The following is a 27,504-nucleotide window of genomic DNA, read 5'->3' as shown; positions in this document are numbered from 1 at the left end:
TAGCTCCTGTGGCACTGTCTGCCCAAAAGTGTACTCTTCCCTCTAGCTCTTCCCTGTTCTTTCTTCTCACATCTCTTAGCATGTTTCATACTTCTGCCTCTTGTTCATCCTCTTGCACATCTTCCCCATTTATGTCTCCTGCCCATTTCAGTTGTCACTTATTTGTAAAAGCAGTTCTAAGCAGTAGCACCACACATGCCCACTTGACAGGTTGAGATTTAAGCATGCAATGGACTGTTTTATCATCTTTAAAGCTGACCAAAATCAGCCATGCCCAAAGCAGTCTCTTCGCTCACTAAGCGCCCTTTCTGCTCCCCAGTGAAACCCTGCCATTTGGTTATATACCATATACATACCATACAGGTATTTTTCAAGAAAGAAGTTAATTATCCAAGTGAATATAAGATCTAAGGATAACTGAACAACAGTAGAAGAAAATAAAACTAATTAGAGCTTATTAGTGACTTCACATTTAAAAAAAAAAAAACTGCCCCCCCCAAAAAAAAAAACCAAACAAAAAACTAACAACAAAACCACAAAAGGAAAAAAAAAAAAAAAGAAGCAGAAGCAAATCTTTGGTATCCATAAGTTTCTTTGGTATCCATAAGTTCAATTCAGAAAGCGTGGATTGCATGAGTGAAGAGTGAAGCGTATTGAGAACTGGCTGAACAGCAGATCCCAGATTCACAATCAGTGGCACAGGCTCTGGTTGGAGACTTGTCACTCATGGTGACCCCCAAGGTCCCTAGTGGGCCCAGTCTTGTTTAATTTACCCATCAATGAGGTGGATGAAGGGCAGAGGCCTCCTCAGCAATTTCACTGACAGCACAAAGCTGGGAGCAGTGGCCGATAGCCCAGAGGGCTGTGCAGCCCTTCAGAGGGACCTCAGCAGCCTGGAGAGATGGGCACAGAGGAACCTGCTGAAATTCAGCCAAGGCAAGCGCAGGGTCCTGCAGCTGGGGAGGAACAGCCCCAGGCACCAGCACAGCCTGGGGGTGACCTGCTGGGAAGCAGCTCTGTGGAGAAGGAGCTGGGGGTCCCGGTGGGCAACAAGCGCTCCATGAGGCAGCAGTGCCCTGGTGGCCAGGAAGGCCGGTGACATCCTGGGCTGCATCATGAAGAGCAGTGCCAGCAGACTGAGGCAGGTGACCCTGCCCCTCAACTCAGCCCTGGAGAGGCCTCACCTGGAATGCTGGGCTCCTCAGTACAAGAGACAACAGAGAGTGTCCAGCAGAGAACGCTGAAGATGATTAAGGGACTGGAGCATTCCTCATATAAGGAAAGGCTGAGGGAGCAGGGGCTTTCAATGTTGAAAATAGATGACTGAAAGGGGACCCAATCAGTGTCTATGAGTATCTGAAGGGAGCGTGCCAAGAGGATGGAGCCAGGCCCTTCTCAGCGGTACCAAGCAATAGGACAAAAGGCAGAAACTAGTGCACAGGAAGTTCCACCTATTAGAAAGGGCTTCTTTATTGTGCAAGTGACTGAGCACTGGAATAGGCTGCCCAGAGAGTTTGTGGAGTCTCCCCCACTGGAGATATTCAAGAACCATCTGGACACAGTCCTGTGCTATGTGCTTTAGGATTAACAGATTATCCACTGTGGTCTTTTCCAACCTAACCCATTCGGTGAGCTTTGCTTTCAGAACGGGCTGAGGCTTATCACAGGTACCTATCAGATGCAGTAGAGCAGCAAGAAAGGAGAACAGATAAGCACAAAGAAAGCAAACTGAAATTCAGGTATTTTCTAATCCTAGTAGTGATGCAAGAATGGCCTTTTACTTAAGAGAGCAAAACAACTATCTACAAAGAGATGCATTCTTAATCTTTTCCCTACATACCTATAGAAAATTCCTCTGCCAGGTTCTATCTGCTTTGTCAGTCCCTAAAATGCAAACACTGCTCACAAACTCTAAAGGCATTTTCAGTTGGACTTATCCAAGAAGGATCTGACTCACTACATATACTTGTTTTACTAGCACTATCATTATTTCTCAATACAAAAAAGAAGTGTGCTTATGGCTGGCACAGAGTACTGTGCTCTTTCAGTTGTTGCACCGTACAGCCTTTGCAGTCAAACATCACACATTTTTTAAGTCCTGTGCACCCTGGTCACCCACTACCACAGGGAAAGGACACTTTACAAGTGTATACCAGAACACAACAAACACTAAGCCTTCCTCAGCAGCACTGAGGGCTACGGAGCAAAGATCACCGCACAGACCAAGAGGCAGAAAACCAGAGGACGGTTTCTGGCCGAAGACCGACGGCAGGGACACAGGCGTGCCCTAAGCACGGCCAGCCCGAGCCCTGCGTCTCTCGGCAGGGTCTGCGGGGACCACACCGCAGGCAGGCAGGCGGGTGCCCGGCTGACACCCGGGGCAGGGGAGCCGCCAGCCCGGGGCGGAGGCGGCGCGGGGGACGGGGCCCGCTCCCCGGGCGCGATGGCCGGTGGGTGACGGAACAACGCCAGCGCCATCCCCCCGTACCCCAGCGCTTACGTGTAGATGATGGACATGAAGTGCATGAGCCAGAGCACGACGAACAGGATGAGCCCGAAGATGGCGAGTCCCTCCGAGGCTAGGGCCAGCACCGCCATCCCCGGGGGGCGCGGCGGCCCAGGCAGGAGCCGGCGGCGGAGCGGAGCGGAGCGAGGCGGGGGCGCGGGCGGCCCGGGGGCGGCGGTTGCTGCGGGCGGGCTCTGGGGCGGCTCCGGGGGCGCCGCTGCTGCTCCGCACCGGCCTGCGCGCGGCAGTCACTAGCGCACCGAGAGCCGCCGCCGCCTTTCTGTCAGCGCAGGAGGCGGGGCGGGCGGGCACATCCGTTACCGGCCCGGCCCCCGCCCGCTGCCGCCGCCTGACCTTGGGTCCGTCCCCCTCGGGCCGCCGAGGGAGGTGCGGGGCCGCGGCCGCAGGCGAAGGGCGGCGGTGCCTCGCCCCGCCCGCTCCGGCCGCCGGGGAGGGGTGCGGGCGCGGCGGAGGCGCTGGTTCCGTATCGTCCAACTTCGGTGTTGGCCGCTGAGGAGACGGTGGCCCTTTGTGCACAGAGCCGGGGATCGGGGGCAGACGGATATTGTCGGTGTTGCCGAGCATCTCTGAGCAGAGGCTGTGGGAGCTGGAGCTGTTCAGTCTGGAAAAGACAAGACTGAGAGGGGATCTCTTTAATGGATATAAATATCTCAAAAGGGAGTGGCGACACCAAGGTGCCAGAGTCTTTTCAGCGAGGCCCAGTGACAGGACAGGGAACAGTGGCCATAAATTAAATCAGAAGTTTCACCAAGAAGTTCATCTCAATGTGAGAAAGACCTTCTTTACAGGGGTAGAGCATTGGAGCAGGCTATGCCAGGAGGTCATGGAGTCTCCTTGTCCCAAGACATTCTAAACCCACCTCCACTTGTTCCTGGTTCACCTGTTCTAGGTGACCCTTGGTGACTTGGCAGAAGTGTTGGACGGGATGATCTCCAGAGGTGTTTTCCAACACAAACTGCTCTCTGATTCTGAGATCTAGTACAGGGGGGCTGATACAGGGCTGCATGGCCTTTGTTATTTTTCTTTATTGCTTTTGAGTCCAAACACTTTCTTGGTGATGTTGAATGCTGCAGGACGGGATTGCTATTTCTAGCATAGGTGTGCACCTGTGAGTGGCTGGCAGCGCTGAACTCTGTGAGTCAGAGCAGCTGCTCCAAGGACTGGGGCAATTCATCAGTCATACTGCCATCTGTGGAGCCTAAGCAGGGCTAATGAAACCTGTGACTACTAGCCTTGGCTACGTTTGAGTTAGCATCCAGTTAATGAAAGAGTCAGTTGCTCATTCCTAATCCTCTGAGCCAGCTATTCTTGCCTTTATTTCATTACTGTGTTAATGGCAATTACTATTACTGTGATGTGGCTCCATTTCTGAGGGGGTTCATATGCAGAAACCACCCAACACTTCTGCTTTCTTTTACAGTTCAGCATTTTTGATCTGGGGTCAGAAATATAAATTTATCTCTTTTTTTTCTTTTTTTTTTTTTCTTTTTTTTGCTTATTGTGTAATAGGCAAACATGCATTGCATTAGCTGTTTTAAATTTAACTCCATTAATCTGGGGTATGCTGTGGGAAGATAAAATGACTTGACTGGCTGTTCCTTGACTATACTGAGCTTGCCAGAATAAGTATAGCCTTACATAAGACACTATGTTTACCTGTACATGAGAAGATATACTTTTTCTCAGGAGTCTTCACCAATAACACAAGCTGAACATTGCAAAATGTATGTATATTCTCTATTTTTTTTTCCCCTCCACCGCTTTCTCTTACTAATGTAGGTTCAGGAGTGTTCATAAATTCTGCTAAGAACTCACTTGTGGTTTTGAAAAGTATTATAGCACCACAATAACTGTAGAAAGAATTGGGTTTCAAGTTAGCTCTAGTTGTATGAGAGAAGTTAAGATATACTAATTTAAAGGCAACTTAAAAAGGCATCTCATCTGGTGTGGAATTGACCAAATTAGAATTTAAAACTAAAAGTGAAAAGCTACTAGTAACTGGTAAGAACAGGTGAGGTATCAGTCCATTCTAGTGTGAACACTGCCTGTATAGTCTGTAGTTCCTGGTTAACGCTAGTTTCCACATAAATAAATCATGGGGCTAGCAACATGCCTTTTCACTGGCTTCAGTGATTTCTTATTATAACTTCCTTAAAAGTAGCTTTTCAAATAAAACAAATTACCTTAATTTTACAATTCCCCTATTGTGTTTGTATGTCATTTGTAACTGCAAGTGGCAGGTTTTTTTCTATTTGTTCCTTCATTTAGAGTCTAATGATAACATTTATATTAATTTAAGATTGCCTCAATGAGCTTTATAGGCATTTTTTAGCCATGATTTGAATTGCCTGCTCAATGTTGGCACAGTCACAAAACTAGCTGAGTCAAAGAATTCAGAGCTGATACATATTAATTGTTGGAATATAGCTCATATAACCCTTACCTGGTTGGCTTGCATCTCTCTTCTAAGGCAGAAACAGCCTGTGCACAAGATTCTCTTGGCTTAAAATATGACAGTACAGGGAATTGAAGAAGATTGAGGGCCTGTCTCCAGTAATCAGTAAAGCAAATAACCAGAGTTTATTAAACTGAAGCAGTAAAGCTTATTTTTTTTGTCCTAGAAAGTGTTTGCCTGGGAGATTAAATTGAGAGGCTGCTTATTGTGCAACAGGTAGGGTCAATGACTCCATGCAAACAAACTTTGCTGAGGATTCTTCATAAATAAAAGGAATAGAGGTACTGACTCCTGTACTTCAGCTAGCCATACTGATGAATGAGCAGTCCTCAAGCAGGTGTGAGGAAACACCAAGGTAGTACAAATAACTTTGTCTAGACAAGGATCCACCTTTCTGTCATCCTCTCTGGGATGTCATTCTGCCCTCTGGTTGTATGGGGAGAAAGAACTCTCCCATGAGGTGTTTAAGGTAAAAAGCTGCAGCACACAATGTTCAAGTTGATGTAAGGTTTAAAAGCAGAATCTTCAGTATACTTTCAGAATTGTAATGGAGGAAAATCAGGTATAGCCTTCAACCTGAGCAATTTCTCTAGTAAAATTTGCTGCCACATGGATTCTTTCAGCAGGTAAATTAAGATTAGTGGGGGAGCAAAGAGTAAAGATTTCCTGAAGCATGGGGCCACCTGGAGTTGTGACAGTTCAGTAGTAAGGGACATGTACTTGGTCTCCCCGCTGTAAGCATGGAAGGCAGCAATTCACAGAGAGCAGTGTTCTTCAAGCAGGACAAATCTGCCTACTCAAAGGTGCGTCATTATGCCTTGGGGCATGGTACACCCTGGTGTTTAATCAGGTGCTTGGGACTTAATGCAAATGTGTACTATGTTTAAAATAAAAACAAAAATTAGCCCTCCCATATCCTATAAAGCTGCTGTTCTTGGTTCATTCATCATTTTGCCAACATATTGATTGATTTTAACAGCATCTGAGTGTAGTTTGTTGCAGACTGAGAAAGATTAATTTAATACAAATCTTCATAATAAAAATCTGAGATGGCCTAGATATGAGACTTGTTCCCACAACAAATATGATGCAAGAGAAACACGTAATCTTGAACTGATAAAAAGGGATAAATATAATTAGTTAACAAAGGAACAATAGTGGATTAATCTGTAGTGATACTGGTGTTAATGCTGAGAAGGCTGTGGAAACCAAAACCACTAAAGTTTTTCTTACTGGTATACCTATGAAAGATTTTTACCCTATACAGACCTCCCAATTTTCTTCTCAACCATCGGTTTCTGTTGAAAACCATTGCTTACATGCAAAAAAACCATAAGCTTTGGAGAGATAAAATTGATCTGAGTCTCCATCCTCAGATGGCAAGACAGCTTGTCACCTGGATTTCAGTTAAAATTGTATTTAAAATCTGCTGAAATGCTATTTCAGAATTTTTATTAGTGTTTCAAGTACACTTTCTCCAGTTCACTTTACCATTACTGTTTCCATTTAGAATGGTACACTGAGGTTCTGGGCAAATAAAAGGCAAGAATAAATTAGCTTTCTCTTGCTTATGTGTCATTTCCTTATGAAAATATAAAATAAGGGGACAGACAGTGGAAGTTTTCTCTTTGCTTAATGATTTGATCCATTTATGCATCTGCACTCTGAAACTGCTTTGTAAAATACCTTATTGTAAAGGGAACATGCATGGGTAAGGATTGTGTGTCTTTGAAACGTGGTTCTAGTAATTTAAACTCTGAGATGTCTGTCTTCTTTTATTAAAAATCCACTTTTGTTCCTTTTAATTAAATCAAAGAAATGTGCGTATTACAGCTCTGCATGATTTTTACTATATGAGTACTCTGCCTTGCATCTTCCTCTTACATGGTTAGATTAAGAATTAAGTTTGCAGTTATTAGCTGGATTTGAAACAGAAATCTATGCAATTGCTTCCTGCTTGTTAGCCTCCATGCCTAAGTGAGTTTAGAACTTATATTTAAGTCCTAGAGCACTTGTGTATATAAAAGCCTGTCTAGTAGGGACAAGAAAGGGAGACCAAAAAGAGACACTTTTGCCAGCATCCTCTTTGTTTGGCAGTAACGAGCAATCTGATCTGCATATGTGAAGTGGCTTGTGAGGTTTAACAAATGTAGTTCTAGGCTAGCCCATAACACAGTCTTTGTCTTGTTTGTTACTGTCGCAAAAAATTAAACACCAGAAAAAACAGAGACCAGAGCTCTTATGCCCAAGGGTTGAAAAAGTTAAAGCTACAGGTTGCAGTGAAACCTCAAAGTAGAAGTCTGAAAGCAATAAAGCCTCAGTACTTTTGATCTTCAGAAATAATTTTGTAATAGAACATGAAAGCAGTTTTAAAAGAAAAATATCAAACAGTGTTTCAGGTATATGTATTTTTCTTGACAAGTTGATCCAGGCTGATTAGCCTATAAACCTCCCATGTATTGCTGTTGGAAATAACTAGGCTTATGCACTCAGCATTAAATTGTGGAATACCTGGAGAATAGTTACATTTACATAACCAAGGTAAATAATTTTGCAGAGTCACCTGCAAAATTATAGAATAGCTGGATTTGGAATAGACCTCTGGAGATCATCTGTTCCAGCTTACTGCTTGAGCAGGGTCATTGAGAGTAATTTGCTGAGTTTGGAGTCAGTCTCCATCTTCATTACTCCACCCAACGAGGTATTTGTGTGTATTGGTAACATTCCCCCAGGGCCTTCTGCAAGTTGAACAATCCTGACTCTTCTGTCACTGCTCATATGTCAGATGCTTCAGTATCTGTCATCTTTGTGACCCTCAGCTGGTCTATTTCCATGCTGCTACATGCAGTGGCAATGCACAAAACAATGAAAGCCACAATGACGTTGGCCTTCTTTTCCAAAGGGTGCATTGCTGCTTATGGTCAACTTTGTGCCCACCGGCACCCCAGGTCCTTCTCTGCAAAGCTGCCTTCCAGACAGTTATCCCTCAGTGTGCACTCCTGCCTTGTGTTTTTCCTCCCCAGATGCAGGATTTGTAGTGTTCTTCCTTTAGTTCTACATTAATTTCATGTAGTTCTTGTCATCCCATCCATCCAGACTGTCAAAATCCCTCTGAATTTCAATCTACCCATGTATGTTATCAGCCACATCTCCCAGTTTGTATCATTTGCAAACTTTCTGAGGGTTCAAACAGCACTGGCCCCCTTATTGACCCTTGGTGCATTCCAATAGGGACTAGCCACCAGCTGGAGTTCTTGCTACTGATCACAAGGCTTGGAGCCTGGCTCCCCAAGGCAGCTTTCAGTTTACTTCCCTTATCTGGTTTATTCCTTGTCATTTTGTCTAGGAATATATTGTGGGAGAAAGTGGTAAAAGCCTTCCTGAAGTTCAGATTCACAACTTCCAATTACCACTCCTTATTCACAAAACTAGTAATCTGGTCAGAGAAACCTACATAGAAGGTTGATTCCCACTGCATAAGTCCATGCCAACTACTCCCAATCGCTTTGTTGTTCTTTGTTTGTTTAGAAATGGTTTCCAGGATAGTCGATCCATCACTTTCCCAGCAATTGAGGTGAGGCCAATCAGTCTGTAGTTTCATGGCTGTAGTTTGTGGCCCTGCTGGAAAACAGGAGGGACATTTGCTTTCTCCTAATGCTCAACGACCTCCCACGTTCTGCAGATGTGCCAAAGACAATCAGAAGAGGCACGCTGCTTCAGCACTCATGTGCATCTGTCAGGTGGAATGGTCTCCTGATCTTCCTCCACTGAAGGTAGTCACTGAGCAGTTCAGTGATATCCACGTTTTTTGTCACCATGTATCCTCCCTGCTTAAGCAGTGGTCATAAATTTTCTATGATCTTTCTTTTGCTACAGAGTACTTCACTGTCCTTCACATTCTTTATCAGACTCAACTCCAGATGGACTGTGGATTTCCCTCTGTGCTCAGAAAGAGTGTCAGTATTCCTCCAGAGCTACTGGTCCCACCGCTTCTAAGATTCCATTTTATACTTGATTTTGATGAGGAGACCTTGCTTATTCATACAGATAATTTCAACCTTTTTTCTATATATGCTCTGAATATCTTCCATGTCTTTACTGCTCTTTCCTGTCTTTCCTTCAGAGTTCTTATTCCTCACTTCAGCAGCCACATTTCGTAAGGGTTTGTTCTTCAAGACCCACCTCCAAATGTCTGCTCTGGCTTGTCCTGTGTTACATGCTCCAGAGTCTCTCCTTTTAATTTACAATTATCAATGAACAAGAATAATCCGGCTTTATTATAATAAGTGTTAACAGGTAATTTTTTTCATTTTTTATCTGCTCCCTTTTTATTCCTTTACCTCCTATTTTCTCCATTTTTATTTTGAAATTTTTAGAGCAAGCATTATCCCTCTGAGATGAAAAGACATAATTTTCAATATACAGATTGTCACAAAATTGTCATATCTACACACCAGTGTATTTTTTTTTTTTTTTTAAGTCTTATAAACAAATTACATGCTCCTTGTTAGGCATATTATACTATCCTTACCTCCTGGAAAACAAAACCATCTGGCCACAGTATTTTGAAGGAGGATGGCCAGGAATCTCTCCCTGTGAGGACGTATGAGAAAAAGAAGGTGGTGACCAGGGATGAGAGCATAGGTATGAGAGCATCTGATTGAAAAAGTGTGATAGTTATGATACTTTTTATATCTGAAGTACAAAAGGAAATAGTAAATCTATCTATATCTCTATATATTCCACAGAATCACAGAATCAGCATGATTGGAAAAGATCTTTGAGATTATCGAGTCCAACCTCTGACCTCACACCATCTTGTCAACTAGACCATGGCACTGAGTGCCACATCCAGTGTTTCCTTAAACACCTCCAGGGACAATGTGTCGTGGTTTGAGAGGAAGTAAGTTTTCTGGGATATGCTGTGGTCACCAATAGGTGTTCAGATTTGAATACTGGCACCTGGTGTGGCCACTGGGGACATTGGATACGCCTCTGAGAACACAGGGGTTAAAAGCAGAGCATTCCCATGGGAAGCCCTCTTGGGTTCTGGCGAGGGAAGCAGGTCAGGCCTGCCCTGTCCCAGCCGCTGGCCGGGCGGGAGAGGGGCAGCCATGCGGCCGGGTGAGGTAGGCCGGGCCTGGGACTGAGAGGGGAGGTAGGCCGGGCCCGAAGATGGAAGGGGGGAAGAGTGGAAGAGCAGCGAGGGGCATCGGGCAGGCCCCCCAGGAGACAGAGAGAGAGAGAGAGAGAGAGCCTGTGCCACCTTGAAATTTGATGTCATGTGCTGGCAGCACAGCCCGGCCGGCGGCGAAGGGGCGAGGGGGGTGTGCAGTGAGAAGGTGTCCGGTCGCTGTGGGAGGTTTGGGCAGGCAGAGCCCGAGCTTTTAACAGTTTTTCTGGACAATGAAAACTTTGCAGAACATTAACCTTCCAAGAAGAGAGACAGAGATGAAATAGAAGAAGGAAATGTGCAAGTGTGAAGGTCTGGGCACGTGAAAGATGCGGAAGAGTAGAGAAGAATCTTAGGTAGGAAGAGATGATGGAGTGGCCTTTGGCTGCACTTTTCTTGTATAGCCATGGACAGAACCATGTTTCCTGTGACACAGAGACTGCATCCAGGGCGAGGCAATGGCTCAGAGCCAAGAGGGTTCAGTGTTGGTACCCCTCGGCCCCAGGGGGTGAAATCTGGGGGGGACAGGTGTCCCAAAGGTGAGACTGTGCCCTTTTTGGAACAGGACAAAGCATCCTTAAAAGGACCCTAGAAGCAGCCTGGTCCATGTGCAGTGGTGAGAGCACTGGCCAAGAGAGAAGGAGGTAATTTACTGTAATTAAGAAGGTAATTATCTATTTGGGTAATATTTTAAATTTACATTTTTCATTAATAGTTTTGAGAATAAAATTGGATTTTTTCACAAGTATCTTAAAAAATTTCTTGCTGTTAATTGTCCAGTTGGATACCCACTATGCATGGACTTTTCACTCAGACTATAAGTAATTCATAGTTTTATTCATGGAACTCAACTGGCCATTGACATCTCCTCATAATGGCCAATATCTTCTATGGTTATCTCAGTTTTATAAAGATAAGGGAAAAAATCAAGCAAAATTACAAATTTATTAGCTAGCTACATATTTGATAATTTTCAGAAGAGTTTCTGAGTTTCATCAGAGTAAACCTTCTTGGAAATTAAAAATGCTGAGTGCAAGTTAAAGGTATACTACTACTATTAGGAACAAGTAATCAAGTTTCTTTTTCCACCTGCTAGACCCAAGCAGACACTCAGGGTTCTTTGCATCTCTCAACTCTTTTTATTGCAAAACTGTCGCATTCTTGTTAACCCAAGTAAGGATAGCCAAGAGCTACTCCCAAGTTTTAGTGGATTCAATGAAGGACAGGTTGTTTCAGGGCTTAAGAACCAAAGACATGCATCAGGGCCTGAACTGGGGGAAAGAATTTGGTCAGGGAGCAAGACAACAGAAATTGTGATCAGAGAGCCCCCTTGGGGATCAAAAACATGAGTGTTTTTGTAAGCCAAGAGTAAAAGCCAAAAAGGGTGAAATCCAGGGAACAGAATCTAGCACAGAAGTGAGCTAAATAGTAATGTTTCATGACTAAATGGGACACTGTATCTAAAGGTAATGTTTGTTGCTTCCAAGAATAAGTATTTGATACTCCAAGAATACATATTGCACAAATAATACATTTAAATGGATCTATGGATACTGACACTGAGATTAGTCCTTAAGAAACTCCTGGGCCCCAACACTAGCACCACGGTACAAAAAGGGTGGCTAATGACTGAGCTGGTTCCTGAGCTCAGTCAAAGCAGATCCAGGAGCAGCTGAAAAGCTCATAGTCCTTTCTCACTACTACAGCCATGATGGCCTGGAAGCAAAACTGCCTTGACGAGACAGGTGAGCAAAATTGTAAAGATGTTTTGGTCATTACTTATCAAAGCTTAGAGGGTGGAGGTAGTAACCGCTTTAGAAATATATTTGTCTTAGATATCAGGATCAGCCCTGCCTTGAAGCTGAGCACCCAGCAATTTCTCAAGTCGAGATTAACACACTGACGACAAGATAACTTGTGATTGAATACAGTCCAAGATATCTCACACGGTTTCCTACTCATGTCTCAAGGGCTGGAATTACAGCATACACCATTAGCTTCGTCAGAGGCATCCCTAAGGAATGCCTCTTTCCCAAATGGCTCTGAAGATATGATTTGTATTTGAATCTTTCCCAACCACTACAGAATTGTCAAGCATCCAGGAATCACTCTGCACTCATTTATGGACTGCTGGGATCTGCTTTCTGATATCTGTGAGTATTTGCATGCAGTTTCCCACAATATGAGTGGAGGTACAGACTAAAGATGGACAGAAAGGTTATGTGTAAGGAGCCAGAGTGCACTGAGACATCTGTTCTAGCCATGTACTTGGTTCTCATCACAAAGAGTCACAGTTTCATAGCACTGTTTGAAAGGGACATCTTCTTCAATTTCTCCCTGGCTGCTGCTGAAAGAACTTGAGGACTAAAGGCAAAAATACACAGTTAAAATTGTCAAGAGAAAAGTTTGTCTGGCATTTTAAAAACAATGTTTTATAAAGCTATTTTAAATGCTATTCCTGAAGTGGTTTATAAACAGTTGTTTCTAAATAGTTGTTAACACAATATTTCAATCAGATATGAACGATTTCAGAGTTGATCATTTAGCTGTTATAGCTGCTCCTCCATCTTACCACAATGCTTTCAGATATTCCAATTCCTTTATTTTGTGAAACTAAGCTCAATAATAGAGGTCATAGGAACATGATAAAAGCCACTGTGAAAATATGTTTCACAACCACATTGAGCAAGTTTTCCCAACTCTTTTTTGGGAACATCTCTCATTTACCATGTCTAATACAGGTATACATCCTGCAAAAGTTGTACTTGCATTTCTTTAAAAGAGTTGCAAGTAACAGGCCCCTGCACCTGAGAAGCTCCACTGTTCCAAATTGTGTTATGTGTTTATAGCATAACCCAGACCTGCTATTTCAAACAGAGAAGTGCTTTTTTCCAGAATAAAAGAACTGTTTTGCTCAGGACTTGGAGTAATACAGCCATTCTCCCAGTTGTATGCTGAACTGGGCTGAGAGGTCCCAACTTCAGTGGGTACACCTGCATGTCTGGGAAGTGCACAGGGTGTGGTGAGCCGAGACTAGCTGAAACAGTGCAGTCCTTCATGCAGAGTGTTTGCAATTGGTGCTTCGGATGTTCCTTACCCAGCTCACAGGGATCATCTATTCTGACCTTTGCCCATTTTCCACAGCAGTTACAGACTCTTGCACAGGGATTTGCATCCAGTTAGAAGCAATCAGGTGACCTGAGAGGTCTGATCTGCCAAGTTTCCTCTGTTGTCGGTCATTTGTATTTTTGCTGTGGTTATTTAATTACCACTTTCACGGTGAAGCAGCTGTTAAGTGGCTCAGAAGACTAATATACATTGAGTCTAGACAGGCACAGTTTGAAGCCTGAGTTTTCAGCTTCTCTCTAGATAACCAATATAAATGATGCTATCTGAATTTCTGTTTCTAAAAACATTCAGTATTTCCATAGCATTTTCCTTTTCTTTGCAATGATCATCCTTAGTTGTGTTGTTACATTGTTCTTGACAGGACTTAAACCTTAAAAATGTGAGGAAAACTGCTGAGGAAATTATCAAGTTTCATTTACTATTTAAGCCCATTACAAAAGCACTACAGTTTACCGTTCTTCTAAATTTCTTTGCAAAGAATATTCTTATAATCAGGTGAAAAACAGGTGAGAGAGAAGGCTGAATTTTGATTTTTTACAATGGAGTCAGCTCTGAAAATAGAACTCTATTTTTTAAATAGTGAATTAACAAATTCTATGTACATTTTCCTTTCTCTAAGCAGAACCCATTTTAGTTTTTTGCAAATACTAAGTTGTTAGGTGTTGTGTGAACTAGTTTCATGCTGGGGACTGCTCAGCAGTAGAAGAGACAGAGGCTTACTAGAGCCCTTAGCATCATGGTCTTTTCAGGTAGTGACTTCTGTTTTACTCAGCAGTTCTCTTCAGTTTGGTTTTCATGTTGACCCAGAGAGTGACTGTTATATAAAGATGTACAGATTGGAACTAACGTGATTTGGTGTGGATAAATGGTAGAATGCTCTCCAAAAGGATGCCCCTGAAATGGAATATCGACTCACCTACTTCTGGAATCAACTAGTCTTTGCAACCAATGGTGTCTGTGTTCAGCCTTGCATATATTTGTACGAGTACAGTCTTGCCAGGAACAGAAGTATAAGCAGTTGGTTGTTTTTGTGTTAAGGTTAGTGATATCAATCTGGACATCAAGGATGAAACAGTGGGAACAGCTGCATCAAAATTTCACCCCAAATTTCCTCCCAATTTTGCCCTATACCAGGACAACCTTGTTCAGGAGCGTGATCTGTTTCAGATACTGACAAAAGTGAACAAACAAATGATTGGGTAATTTGCCCCAGTTTCATTTAAGTTTGAGACCTCAGCCCAGAGAGCGAAAGCGAAAGCCACGGGGTTTTTGATCTGTCTTGTTTGTCTGCAAGCCTTCTACTTGTCTGTTGTGCCAAAAATCCCTGTGGTACAAAAAACCTGCTCTTGGATCAGTCTTATCTTGAGTGCACTTGAAGATGTCATGAAAGCATTGGCACTGTGTCTGGGAGACACAGCTGCTGTGCCCTTTTGCCTCAGGACAAAAAGTTCAGTCCTTTACCAGTGAGTCATAACTGGGTGGATCACCTGTAATACAGGGAACAGGTTAATTCTGCATGGTCGTCATCATGAGCCATTGTTGCATTGCACCATGTATTCCAAACCCATGGTGTCAGTGCAAGGTGTGACAGTTGATTTTGATAAGTAGGAAGCAAGAGTCTACAAATTACTGCATCCTCCATGGACTCCAAGGGACTATTACAAGAATATATATTCTCATCCATTTCTTTGTGACTTGTTCTGGTTTTTATTACAGTTAAAGGTTCTTTTCAGGTATGTAATTTTTGTAAGTTTGAATGTGGAAAATCTATATTCTGTTTCTGTGTATCACAACTGTAAGGTCCTGGTCAATTGTGAAAACCAGTAAGCGTTTTGTTTTCAGCTGACTTCATCACAGTTGAATCAGAAATATTTTATGAGCCCCCTCCTAGTAACCTGTCCTCTGTCCTTTCATTCTTTCCCTCTCAAGCAAGTAGAAATAATACTCAGGCACCAAATATTTTGTGTGTGAGAGAGAGTGCAAACATTAGATATGGTTAAATAGGCAATATTTCTATGCAGGCTAAAGCCATTTCCTTGCTTGCATATGTGTTTGTATGCTCAATATGCATTTGCTTTTCATTGGGCTGTGACATTCTGTTTCTCAATGCCATGAGAGAGCAAGCAGCTCAGCTAAGAGGCTTGTATCACATGAACAGGTGTGGCTTTGAAAGAAACTCCAGACTATTTCCAGTAGGAACTTATTCACCACTGAATCTTTTCACAGTTAGCTACTTGTGAGAGTGGGGTTGATAAACAAACTCTCATTGGGCAATACAGCTATGCTTGGCATGAAGTAATCAGCTTTTCCAAATGCTAGGAAAAAATTCCTCTGGCTGATCCAGACATTTACATGGCAAATTACTCTTTGGTTAGAGGGCTGTGTGCCCAAAGAAATTGGGATTTATTGACTGCAGTCCTTCTCTTCATCCCTAAGGAATAAGGAGCAGGTGTCAGACCTTTCATGGGGAGCAAGCATATCACACGGGGTCTGAACACAACCTCTTTAAGAAACTTTATGGAAACTTAAAGGGGTGAGAGCACAGACCACTGGAGTCCTATGGCAGAGTCTGGCACAGTGGTACAAGTCTACACTTAGGTACTTAAAGGTTGTAGCTGCATTAGAGTTAAGGCTCCAGCAAAAGTACTCCCAAATATTCTTCTGTACCTTCACCCATATGTATTCTACCTTGTATGGAGACAGTTAAATATCAAGGAAATGTGACAATGATGTGACAGACAAAGCCAATTAATTAAGGAATGTTAAATTATGATTTTGACTACTTCCAGAGCATTTGTCTTATTCTGGGAAATGCAAAATAAATTACTTCACTATGTTTTACCACATTACTAAATACCCTCTTATTTAAAGGGTAGATATCAGCACTTGGATTAAGGGGTGGATAGGTTGGTAATATATGTTCATACATGCTATTATGCATTAAATATGTAGCCCATGACAAAGTATTGCTAAAGCAAAAGAGTAAGCAACATGTCAGCAACTGTTGTAATTGGTGTCCCAAAGCTGACTCCACACTGATGCAATGCACTGACAGTTCACACAATCACAGAATGTGTCAGGTTGGAAGGGACCACAGTGGGTCATTTGTTCCAAGCTCCCTGCTCGAGCTGGGTCATATGAAGCACATGGCATATGATTATATCTAGATGGTTCTTGAAAATGTCCAGTGGGGGAGACTCCACAATCTCTCTGGGCAACGTGTTGCAGTGCAAGATAACCCACAGAGTAAAGAAGTCCTTCTTCATATTCCTCATTTATTCCCACTGCCCCTTGTCCTATTGCGTGGCACCACTACGAAGGACCAGGATTCAGCTTCTTAATACCTTCCCTTCAAATACTTGATGGGGTCCCTCTCAGTCACTTCTTTTTGAAGCTGAACACGGCCAATTCTCTTAGCCTTTCCTCATAAGAGAGATGCTCCAGTCCCTTCATCACCTTCATATCCTCTGCCGGACCCACTCCAGGACCTCCATGCCTCTTTTTCTGAGGAGCCCAGAGCTGGACACAGCATTCCAGGTGAGGCCTCACCAGGGCTGAGCAGAGAGGCAGGATCACCTCCTTCAACTGTGGGCACTGCTCTTCATGATGCAGCCCAGGATGCTTTTTTGGGTATCCTAGTATTTAACCCTGACTGCAAGGGAACTATATTCACCTATACTAGCCTAAAGCCTGACCCAACATTAAAAAGACCCACTTCTAGTTATTAAAGTAAATCCATGCTGCATGTCCAAGAAATTATTGAAATTTTCATTATTTGTCCTAGAAATGTTCTGAAATTTTAAAGAAACCTCAGTGCCCATACTTTTGCAAAGACTGAAACAGTGGCATATAAGAATGCAAGTAGGTGCTACGTACCCAGAAATAAAAATGATTCAAAAATTACCAAATTATTTTTCTATGTAAGGTACAAAATCACTTTCTAAGATGCCCCTAAATTAGGGCTTAATGTTCTCCTTAAGAAAGTAACCTCTGTGTCCCTCTTCATTGGGCACATTACCAAGATCTTCTATTTGTTATCAACTTATAAGTAAAGGCAGTTTCCGTGGACGTGCTGGTAGAAAAGTGAAATGATCCTCAGCAACTTTACAGAGCTTTGTAAACAGCAAAAAATGGCTTCAGGACATAAAGAATACTAAATATTTGTTACAACAGTCTTGAGTGGCATTCTGATTCTGAAGGTTACCAAAGTGTTTTGCGAAATGTTTTCATTGAAAGACAATCTTTCTTTCTTTGTTATACTTTCTAAGAAAGTTGGTAACATTAGAGTGGTTCCTATCTGCCAGCTCCAATGAATTAAGGCTTGTTTTCCACAACACTAAAGAAGAATAAATAAATTATGAAGAATAATTTTGTTCTAGTATATTTCTTTATTTAGTAAGTTTATTTAGTTTCTTTATTTAGTATCTAAATACTACTGTTATTTTCTGATATTCATATCTCAAACACTTTCCCCCTTTAGTCCCAAAGCTTGCTGTACTTCTCTTATTTTTCTAATATACCCATTTTTTTCTGAATGGGAATCTGTTCTAACATCCATTTTCCCAGTGTAAAGCACCAGATTAGTCTATTGTACAGAGATTCAGAGACATGTTGTGTCCTCTTTGGAACCACAAAGTAAATAACATGTTAAAAACCCTTTCCATCCAAGTTCTGGGATCAAATTTGGTGGCAAAGGGCTCCATAAGAACATCTTCAAAGCAGAAAGGTAATATGAGAGGTGACATTGATACTGCAAATGCCACACATTTTTTGCTGTGCCATATATAGATTACTGCCTGTGGATTCAATTTTGGCTTCAATACACTTAATATCTGGATGTCCCTGAGCAACGTAAATGCTCCCTGAATACTTTCTGCATTTTTGTGTGCTATGCACTTCTTCTAATTGAATCTGTGAACCTGTAATTCTCCTTTTTATGAACTTCATCCTTTCACACATGAGTGAAAGAGGAGAATGCCCATCTGACTTCAAAGGGCCTTCCTCTGTCCTGCACCCTGGCTGTGCTGCCCCACATCTGTAGTGGACACTCTGCTCTGAATTTGCCCCTCTTTCTCTCCCTTCAGAAGATCACTCCCATTATACAGCTGAAGAAGATCTGTTCCTGGAGAAATGGGCTGAAATGGGCTGGAAGTAAGAGGGAAGGTAAGGCATGCTTTAAAATATAAGAATGAATACTCTAAAAGACTGTAAGAGATTTGGCATAATTCATTTGCAGTGTTTGATGTAAATGCCTCTAACAGTGATAAAGGAACGAAGAGCCAAATATTCAAAGAGCTATCTTGATCTTCATAGGCTGGAGAACCTCAAGACCTATGTTTTTTCAGCAACCCTGCTGCCCGAGCACTGCCCTTGTTCCAATGCTCACTTTTAGAACCTTTTATGTGCATTTACTGACACAGCACATAGATTCTTGTGCTCTCACTGCTCACTGTAAGTTGATGCTAAAATTTCCAGCCATCCACTTGCTTTGTACTCCCTGTATGTTCAATAGTCAGGAGCCTACACTGCCTAAACTTTGTTTTATGTGTAATTTTTTCATTTCAGTCCAACTTCATCTCTCTTACTACCTATTTGAGATGTCTTTTCAGACCCTTGACTTCTAAAAAGAGCTATTACGGCACTCAAGCCTTAGTGATACAAATGACAGTAAAATGAAGTACATGGTAAGTCATACTTAAAATGCAGGTTTGAGATTGTCTACCATATATGTAGGCCAGGCAAAAAGAAGATCATGGTAGCTGTAAGCTCTCCAGATACTTAGTCCTGGAGGACTAGCAGAACTCCAGAAAGCCTTCTGGCATGTTTCTACAGGTTACACATCTGCTTAGACCCTTCTCAGCACATGCAGTTTGTTCCAGCTTCTTCACCATCCCCAGCTTTGTTTCCCACAAAGTAGGTTTCTGAGGAGGTCTATGGCTCAGAGAACACTCTGTCTTCTGAGGTGCCTGCATGGAAAAAAATTCTCTCCTGGATAGATATAGCAGTTTTCCTTTTATTATCACTTTTGCTTTAAATCTGTTGTAAAGGAGAAAAGATCACACACATCTGTGAAGAGGGACCCCATAACAAAAAAGAGGATGAAATGGTATTGTGGTAAAGTAAAACAAAAAGCTGAGGTTATTTTAAAAAACCCCAGACCAACCAAATGAAAAAAAAAAGAAATAATTCAGCCTGGGTCAGCAACAGAAAAAGGGGATCAAGTCAGAGACATTCAGGCCTTCATAAACCTTAACAGTTACCAGAATATGTTCTAAGAATGCAATACACAAAAAAACAGGTGGCAAGAGTGTTTGGAAACATACCTATCTGCTGTGTGGTTTTCTGGCACTCTGTCATGTGTGTGTCTAGCTTGCAATAAGCACTGTGTGTGCAGCTTACCAAAGAGAGACACCCTGATCATGTTTTGCAAGTTGGATTTCTTACTGAAATGAATTAGTGGCCAGCTGGCACAGCAAAGCACAGGAATGTTTGGTCCACAGAATAATATCTTTCTGCTGACATGTAATAAAGGGAAACACTAGTAGAAGTCATTACTAGCTAAGAACTTTACTTAGAGTATCTACAGCAACACCTGTGTATCTCTAGTGGCTCTGATTACAATGCACACAGTGCCAACCATGCCATCAGCAATACACAGGACAGGAAATAAACCTCCTCCTCCTTTTCCAAGGTTCAACATGTTTTTCCAACTTTTTCTTCCAACTTTTATCCACTTACATGACTTCTTAATTTTTTAATTCTGTATTTTTAGGTACATGAGATCTAGAAAAACCACCTTTTCACACAACAGACAGGACTAAAATGCTATACTTATTTGCAGCCAGTACAGAGACGACTAGAGCTTTGTTTCTATTCATGTTGTCAGGGCAGTGGTTTTCCATCACCAAGATCACACTTGCTGTCATCTTACAGAAGCTTTTCCCTATTACAAATATTAGCCATGAACTCTACAATTATATGGTCTCTGTGTCTTTAGAGTCATACATTTAAAGATTTCAGAAACTTATCAAAATTTTCCCCCATCTCCCTCTTCCACTGTGTGCTAAGCACTCCCCCACCCCACGCCAGCAGAAGGTCAGTGATATTCTGGTGCTAACTCTCCATCGCCTACCCCTTCTATATACACAGTAGATTTCTGACAAAACTTCTTAAAAGTAAGACAATCATATTTATGCAACATGTTTTGAAATCTTAACTCTCAGGAAAAAATCAAATTTGACTCACTTCAGATCACATGGATTCAAATGGTGTGAAATTTGGTAATGATTAAACAAAACCTGACCACATTGATCTGAAGTTGATGGCCACTGAGACCGTGGATTTTGATTCCAATCAGATTAAATTCCTTGGATCTGGAATTTAGGGGAGAGGGAGCTAGGGAAATGCTATTTATAAGCAATTTAACTTAGTGCTTGGGAAAAAGTAAATAAAATCTGTTTGCTGAGGAACATGAGCAAAACTTTGACACAAGGTGCTGTGACTAATTTCTCTAATTTAATTTCTCTCAATTATTTTATATTTATTTTGCTTTATTTGGTTTTGATTGTAGGCAGATGCTCAGCATTCACAGAGCTCCTTAGTTTGACAGGCATTTTAGAAAATTAAAACCTTTCTGTATGGATGCAAAAAGCAATCCCAACTTGAGAGTACTGTATACCATTCATACCAAAAGTTCAGCACTTTCAGTGCTGTAATTATTTACACAGCAGCACAGGTTTTAGAGAATTTTACTGTAAGAAGGCAGTGCCTTCTAAGCTCTTTAGTTTTGCCCAGTGCCTTCTGATACTTTACTATCTCCATGGCATTTTGATGAGCCCAAGTGCCAATAGGCTCTTGCTATGGAGTTCATGTTGTATAAGAGTAGATGAGCATGCAGAGACTTGCTTCAGTAATTGCACAGGTGAAGCAACCATGTCCCATTTCCTGTTACCAAGTGTATTGCTATCTATAGAGCTCAGCAGTTTATAAATATTGCTACAGCTTCTTATCAGAACTCCATCAGCCACAGTATTTCATAACCGTTCCATATGAAAGTGTTCCCAGGTACCAGGGTGTGTTCAAGAAGGCCTGGGAAGAATACTGCCTGAGCCCATGTTAAGCAATAGTAAATGATTCGCCTTCTCTTCCTGTACTTGTAAATCAACCCCCGCTCTTGTGCGCATTTTTCATATGATCCTGAAGACCCATGAGCAGATATTGCTGCAGTAGTGGCCTGCAAATCCTGACAGAAGTGTCTCAGAATTGTTTTCATGTGCCTGGCCTCTTTTGTTCTGAAGTGACTGCTATATTGGGTGAGGAAACAGTAAAAAGCATACCTGTAACCTTTTCCCTCTTCTGCTCTCCTTTTCCTAAATGTTAACACTGACTGTTCCCTTCTTCATCCCTTTTCAGCTTGCAAGATATTTAGGAAGAATAACTTATTCTCACAACTATTCAGGGAAGCAACTAGACACAGTTATCACATTTTGCTGAAAGGAAAATTGAAATGCAAAGTTCAGTGGACTTCTTAAGGTGATAAAATTAAGGTTTTATTTTTGTTCAGTTTTTTTAACAATTCAGAGAAAGCAATCTCAAAAGCATTAATTTACTTCACCCAGCTGCAAATGAGATTCATTGACTCCAGACTAAATTACCTTTCTTCATGTCAGCCGGGGAGATCAGCAGTTGGTAAAATTTCACTTAGCAGTCTAGCTATCCCCCTCCAGAACCAATACCATCATCCTTCTCTATGACAGCTGCACTCAACAGCAGGGTTCTGCACAAGGCTTTACTGCAAATCACTTTGAGAGCAAGTTTGTAGTGTATGTGCAAAGTCTTCCATCAGTAATCTTTCACTCAGCGTAAACCTGTCTTCTGTGATTCCCTTTGCCCTGGTGATGGACTTCTAAAGCTACCTGGCAATGAGCAGTAGGAGCGCTTGCACTGTGATTCAGCTTGGAGTTAAAGACAGCAATTTCACTTTTCTCACAGATATTTTACTCCCTTTGTAGCAACACGACCTAGCCACACAACTTAGGAACAAACCCCCAAATCACTGAGCTTCTGCACTCCTACTTTTCATCTTCCCATCTATCAGCAATAGAATAGGGTAGAACTGCAATGTCTTGCCTTAGTTTCATGGCTAAACAGCACTAACATGCCAAGCCATCATCAAAATACCAGCATGCAGTGGTCATCACTCCATGTGCTAGCAAAAGTATCAAACTGCATTTGCCAAGTATATTCCTTGAAGTGCTGCTTTAAAAGACACAGTAGATGAAATACTTTTTGAGCTTGTCAAAGTCAAGAATTTCCAGGAAGACAAAAATAAAATAATTCCCCAGAACTTAGCAACTAGTTTCTGCTAGAAAATGGTCATGATTTTGCTCAAAAATTGACACAGTTTCCTTTAATCCTGGTAGGATTAATTCAGCAATGTTATAAGAGCAAACTCAGCATCAAGAACTGTGATTTCAAATTTTCATATTATAATTATGCCTCATAAAATTAATGCTTCATAAAATTCTAGGTTACAACTGTGTATTATACAAATTAACAAATAAACTGTACAAATCTAAGAAGTTGCCTTTGAGAAAAAGTAAATTTCCTTCTTTTACTTTAATAGAAGGAATCCATCCATAGATCTTTTTCACTTATATATATATTTCTGTTAATAAAATACACTTAAAGTGACATTTTCCTTGTCTATTGACAAGTCACGATATTTTGGTTTTGATAGTTCAGAGGCAACATTCCTTCATTTGGTAACAATTTTAGTAGGACTGAATGCCTTGCCGGTAAACAGAGCCCCAGGAAGCTTTGTCCCAACCTTCATTTCTACTTGGCAAAAAAATATACTCCTAGTGTGGCAATAAAGGAGCAGAAGCTAGTATAATGCACATAGGTGGCATCCCTGGCACTCAAGAGCCCAAGAAATACAATATATTACAAGGGAAAACCAAGAGTGTGGCCAGGTCCAATTTTTCATGCTCTGGCCAAAATTAAGGAAGCATTGCTGCTTCTTACTTTCATATGTGGTTTGTGTGTTTCTTGCAATTTACCCACTCAAGTAAATTTTGCCCTTAATTTGGCAGTTTCAATAATGCCTGGAGCTATTATAAGTGTGATATGTACTTTCACATGAATTTTGCTCTTTATGGACTAATGGGACCAATACACTAAAAATACATACCTTGTTTCTTCAGGTATACAGATTTATTTTCAAGAGACTATAGTTTCTTCCATCCTTTCTCCTACTAAAGCTCCCTTTGTTCTGTCTCATCTAGGACACATAAACTGCTTGCAGCCACTGTTATCAACTGGTTTTGCAGAACTTTCTGAATCTTTCCTTTCTCAATTACTAGCAGCAAAGTTGGATGTTCCCATGGAAGCAATGGCATAAATAATGCAAAACGTATTGAAGAACTTCCTGAGCCCAAGCTGTAAGTGAAGTTTCACGCTTGTATCCTGATTGTTCAAGGGTGTTTGCTTGAAGTGACCATGTGAAGTGTTAGAGAACAAGTAAATGACATGAGACTGACTTTGGGCATAAGAATTATAAACAGGCCTACACATTTTTGTCTGTGTCATAGAACCACTTAAGGAGAGTGGTTATAATTTTTTTTTATTATTTCTATTATCCTGCATGTAATAGAATCATAGAATGACTTGGGTTGGAAGGAACCTAAAAGTTCCTGGGACTCCTTGTAATTCTAAGAACAAGCATATTTTCACAATTTCTATAGCAACATCCATTATAAGATACAGCTATTCAGCTCATTCATTATTGCTGTTAATTTTACTGTTTTACAAAAACAAAGCTGTTTTTGGAGCTAACAGTTAAGTAAAAGTAGCCCATATTTTTCTTCTCCTTCTGTGATAAATACTATTAAGACTGGGCAATGTGACCTCCTCCCTCCAGCCATTACATTATCCTATCAGAACATTAAAAATAAAAAGAAATTTATCGAATTATGTTTTTCCATATAAATAATCTTAGCAATGGTATCTTCATTTTTTGGTGCTACAAGGACTGGGGCAGGATCTATGCCACCTCTAAGTCCTAAGCTCACTGCCAGGTCTATGTCCTCTGAATAAATTTAAGGTTAGGATCCTTCAGTTCTTTCTCCTTTCCTGAATAAATTGATGTCTTCCTGTTCTGCATCAGCACTGGCTCAGTCAAAGCGGAGCTGGCCCAATGCAGGCTCTTGTCATTGCGAGTTCATGGGTGCTGGGTTTCCGCTCCATCCAACATACAAGCAAACCTGGGACACAGCACCACTGACAGAGGAGTACCCAAGGACTACAGCTGCAGAATTGGAGGTGTCTTGGTCATCCATGGTTTACATCAGGTTTATGTCATGGGCTGCTGCAGGGTTCAAGAGTCATCACTGTCATAGTGACATCAGCTGACCATCAGTGCATAGTGTCCCTAATCCTTACCCCAGAGTTTACCCCAAGCTCTTTAGCATTCAGACTTTTATTTACAGATCAATTCAGGATAAGGATGATTGCCATCATTCATAGCTAAAACTGCAAAATATTTTTTTTAATGGGTAAAATTTTGAAAAGTATATTACTTGGATTTATAAAGTGCTATTTGAAAAGGGAGGATTCCACAGTTCTTAATCAACTACAAACATAAACACCCTTAAAATCTCAGCTGCTGGCACACAGGTGTCACTTAGTGTTCTTAGTTACAATTTACATGGTGGGTAATGTATAGAAACTCCAGGCATGGATAGGGATGCCACAGTGATTGATGTCGCATTGACAAAGAATGAAAAGGTAGCCCTTGCTCTAAAGATCCTAATTTTTATTATGCCATACTCTACAAAGGAAGATGTGACAAAGATAATAAATCAAACTTGGGATGCAGCTCCTTGCTGTCTGGACAGCTGGGCACTGGTGGTGCCAGACACATGTATCTGCTGCTGGGGCACACAAAACTGTGCTCACCTTACACTTTTCTCTGTGTGGGCCCCGCTGCAAAAGCAGGTGTAAACATATGTGCAAGTGTTCTTCAGGCAACAAACTGGGGATGTAGATATTAAAGAAAGCAGATTTGGGGTAAAAATATTTAATTTTCATTAAGTTTCTCTCTTGCCCAAAAAATACCCAGCCCCACAGAAGACTCTAAAGAATGCAATGCATTCATCTATCCTGCCACTGTCCTAAACCAGGGGTCCAGTAGCTGCAGACCAGAGGTGAGGTTGCTGGCTGATAGAATTCCAGTGGCTGTTCTGAAGGCAGATATGTTCCCACAAAATGTCTTGTGTTTGTGCCAGAGAACATATACGTCCTTTATATGGACAATTTATTGCAGTTGCATAGTCTTTCCCCACAGCTAGTGGTGACTAAGGCCCTGCTGATCTCAGAGTTGATAGCAGACAGAGCAGGAAGATATTCTCCCTTCTCTGTGACATTCAAAACAGTAAATACTTCAGGAAGAGATCTGCAAACAGAAATTTATTCAAAAAACATATTCCTAATGAGGCTCCTACCCTGGATCTCAGGAGATGCTGGAATCCACCTAGTCTGTCAACATGAAGTGAAATATTCATCAGAGCCAAGAGCCAGTAGAGACTACTGTCTCTGTAAGTACTATGTTATTTCCAACGCAAGGGATTAAATAAAATTTTAAAGAGAAAGAGCTGTTCTTAACTCTTTTTAGTTTGAGCCTTTCTTTCTGATTTTTTAGTCACCTTCACTAGCAAATAAACTCACTTCTGATTGAAGCAAAAGCTTAGACTGTACTGTAACCACTGGACTACAGACTGCAAGGCAAATAATCACCTATTTCAAGAGTTAGAGAAGAGGTTATCTTACAGTAGTGCTTTAACCCTCCAGGAATTCTCTTTTGTGTGGTACTGCATGCACTTATTGAGGGACAGTCCTATTTCCAAAGAGCTAAACACTCAACTGTATAAGACATGATGAAAAGAAGAATAACTATGTTTTAAACATATGGATTTAGAGAAAATAAAACAAGTCTAAACTAGAACTTAAAGAAAACTAATACACAGATTCATGTTACCTACATCTGAAGAAGGCACAAGCTAAATATCTAAGTGAGCTCAGAGTTTTCTTCTGTAGTAAATGGAGAGAGGGCCATGACTCCAGAGGAGCATACAACTCAAATACACATGAATAATCCCCCTTTTCAGGAATAATTTACATAATTAGTTTTAATTAGGCATTACTGCAACAATAGCTGGTTGGGATTAATCATTCTGTTTGACTTACCCAAAGACACATCAGAAATTAATGCTGGAGTATGACCCAGAGTCATCTGTCTTCTTGGATCTCCTGGTTTTAACTTCATGTGCTGTTTCACTTCCCTTCTGATCTAGCAGAAAATTCCCATTTACTTAGGTTACATCAGCTACTTGTTGATGTAACCTAAGAAGTAAATGGGAATTAACACAGTGTTAGTATTCTTGGGTCATTTCTGTTTGTATCTACTCTAGTCTTTCTTTTCACAATAATTCAATAATAATATTTCTGGGAAAATTCTATGGCAGTTCATTTTAATCTGAAGCACAGCAAGATTCACTAATGCTCTATTTTCTGTGAAATATAGCTTTAAAATATATTGCTATTCAAGTAGGAGACCAAAGCTGCACTTAAAAAGAGGGTACAGCCTTTTTAAATTAGACATCAAGAGAAATTATCTTTTCTCTCTGCTGTTTTAATCAGTATGTGCTTACAAAATGCTCTGTCTACTACTTTTTGTGTGATCCGCCCATGTCCTCTGAGAATAAGAGATCATCTGCAGTTGTTGGAGACCAGGTAGGTTAGCATTGGGCTGGCATTAGGTTTAGGAGGTAGCCAGCACTGTGTAATTTCCTTCCCATTCTGAGGAATGCAAATGTCTCGGTGTCAGGGGCTTGGGGACTGACATTCTTGTCACCCATGTTAACTTCTAATAGTGAACTAAAAGTTCAAACAGAAAATATAAGGAATTTTTGTTTACTCTCTGAGGTCCTCTGACCCCGCATTGCACAAAGATTGATAGTGAGGTGGCCCTACTGTGCTGACTGGCCCTCACATCATTTAGCAGTCTGTCACAAACTGGTGTTTCTGGTGTTGTAAGCAGAGCAGTATCCTCACATGGGACAAACTGGTTCAGATTGGGTTCTGGTTTAGATTGAGATTTGCCACATAGAAACTCTAACAGCTGCTAGTCACAAATGTGGAAGTATTAATTCATATCACTGA

The 27,504-nt window shown here is 41.4% G+C and overlaps 1 protein-coding gene across 1 annotated transcript in view; it reads right to left on the bottom strand.

The window, feature by feature from the left end:
- The window catches only part of UGCG (UDP-glucose ceramide glucosyltransferase), a 34,888-nt gene extending 32,103 nt beyond the window's left edge, over positions 1-2,785 (bottom strand). The window contains exon 1 of the mRNA XM_064736457.1: positions 2,501-2,785. Coding sequence (XP_064592527.1) covers positions 2,501-2,598 — 98 coding nt within the window. The 5' untranslated portion in view covers positions 2,599-2,785. The remainder of the gene's footprint in view (positions 1-2,500) is intronic.
- Between the last annotated feature and the right edge of the window lie 24,719 nt (positions 2,786-27,504).

The sequence above is a fragment of the Zonotrichia leucophrys genome, chromosome Z, assembly GCF_028769735.1.
Source record: "Zonotrichia leucophrys gambelii isolate GWCS_2022_RI chromosome Z, RI_Zleu_2.0, whole genome shotgun sequence".
In the NCBI taxonomy this organism is placed as follows: domain Eukaryota; kingdom Metazoa; phylum Chordata; class Aves; order Passeriformes; family Passerellidae; genus Zonotrichia; species Zonotrichia leucophrys.
Note: the sequence above shows the minus strand (reverse complement) of the source record. Positions and strands in the feature narration are given on the sequence as shown.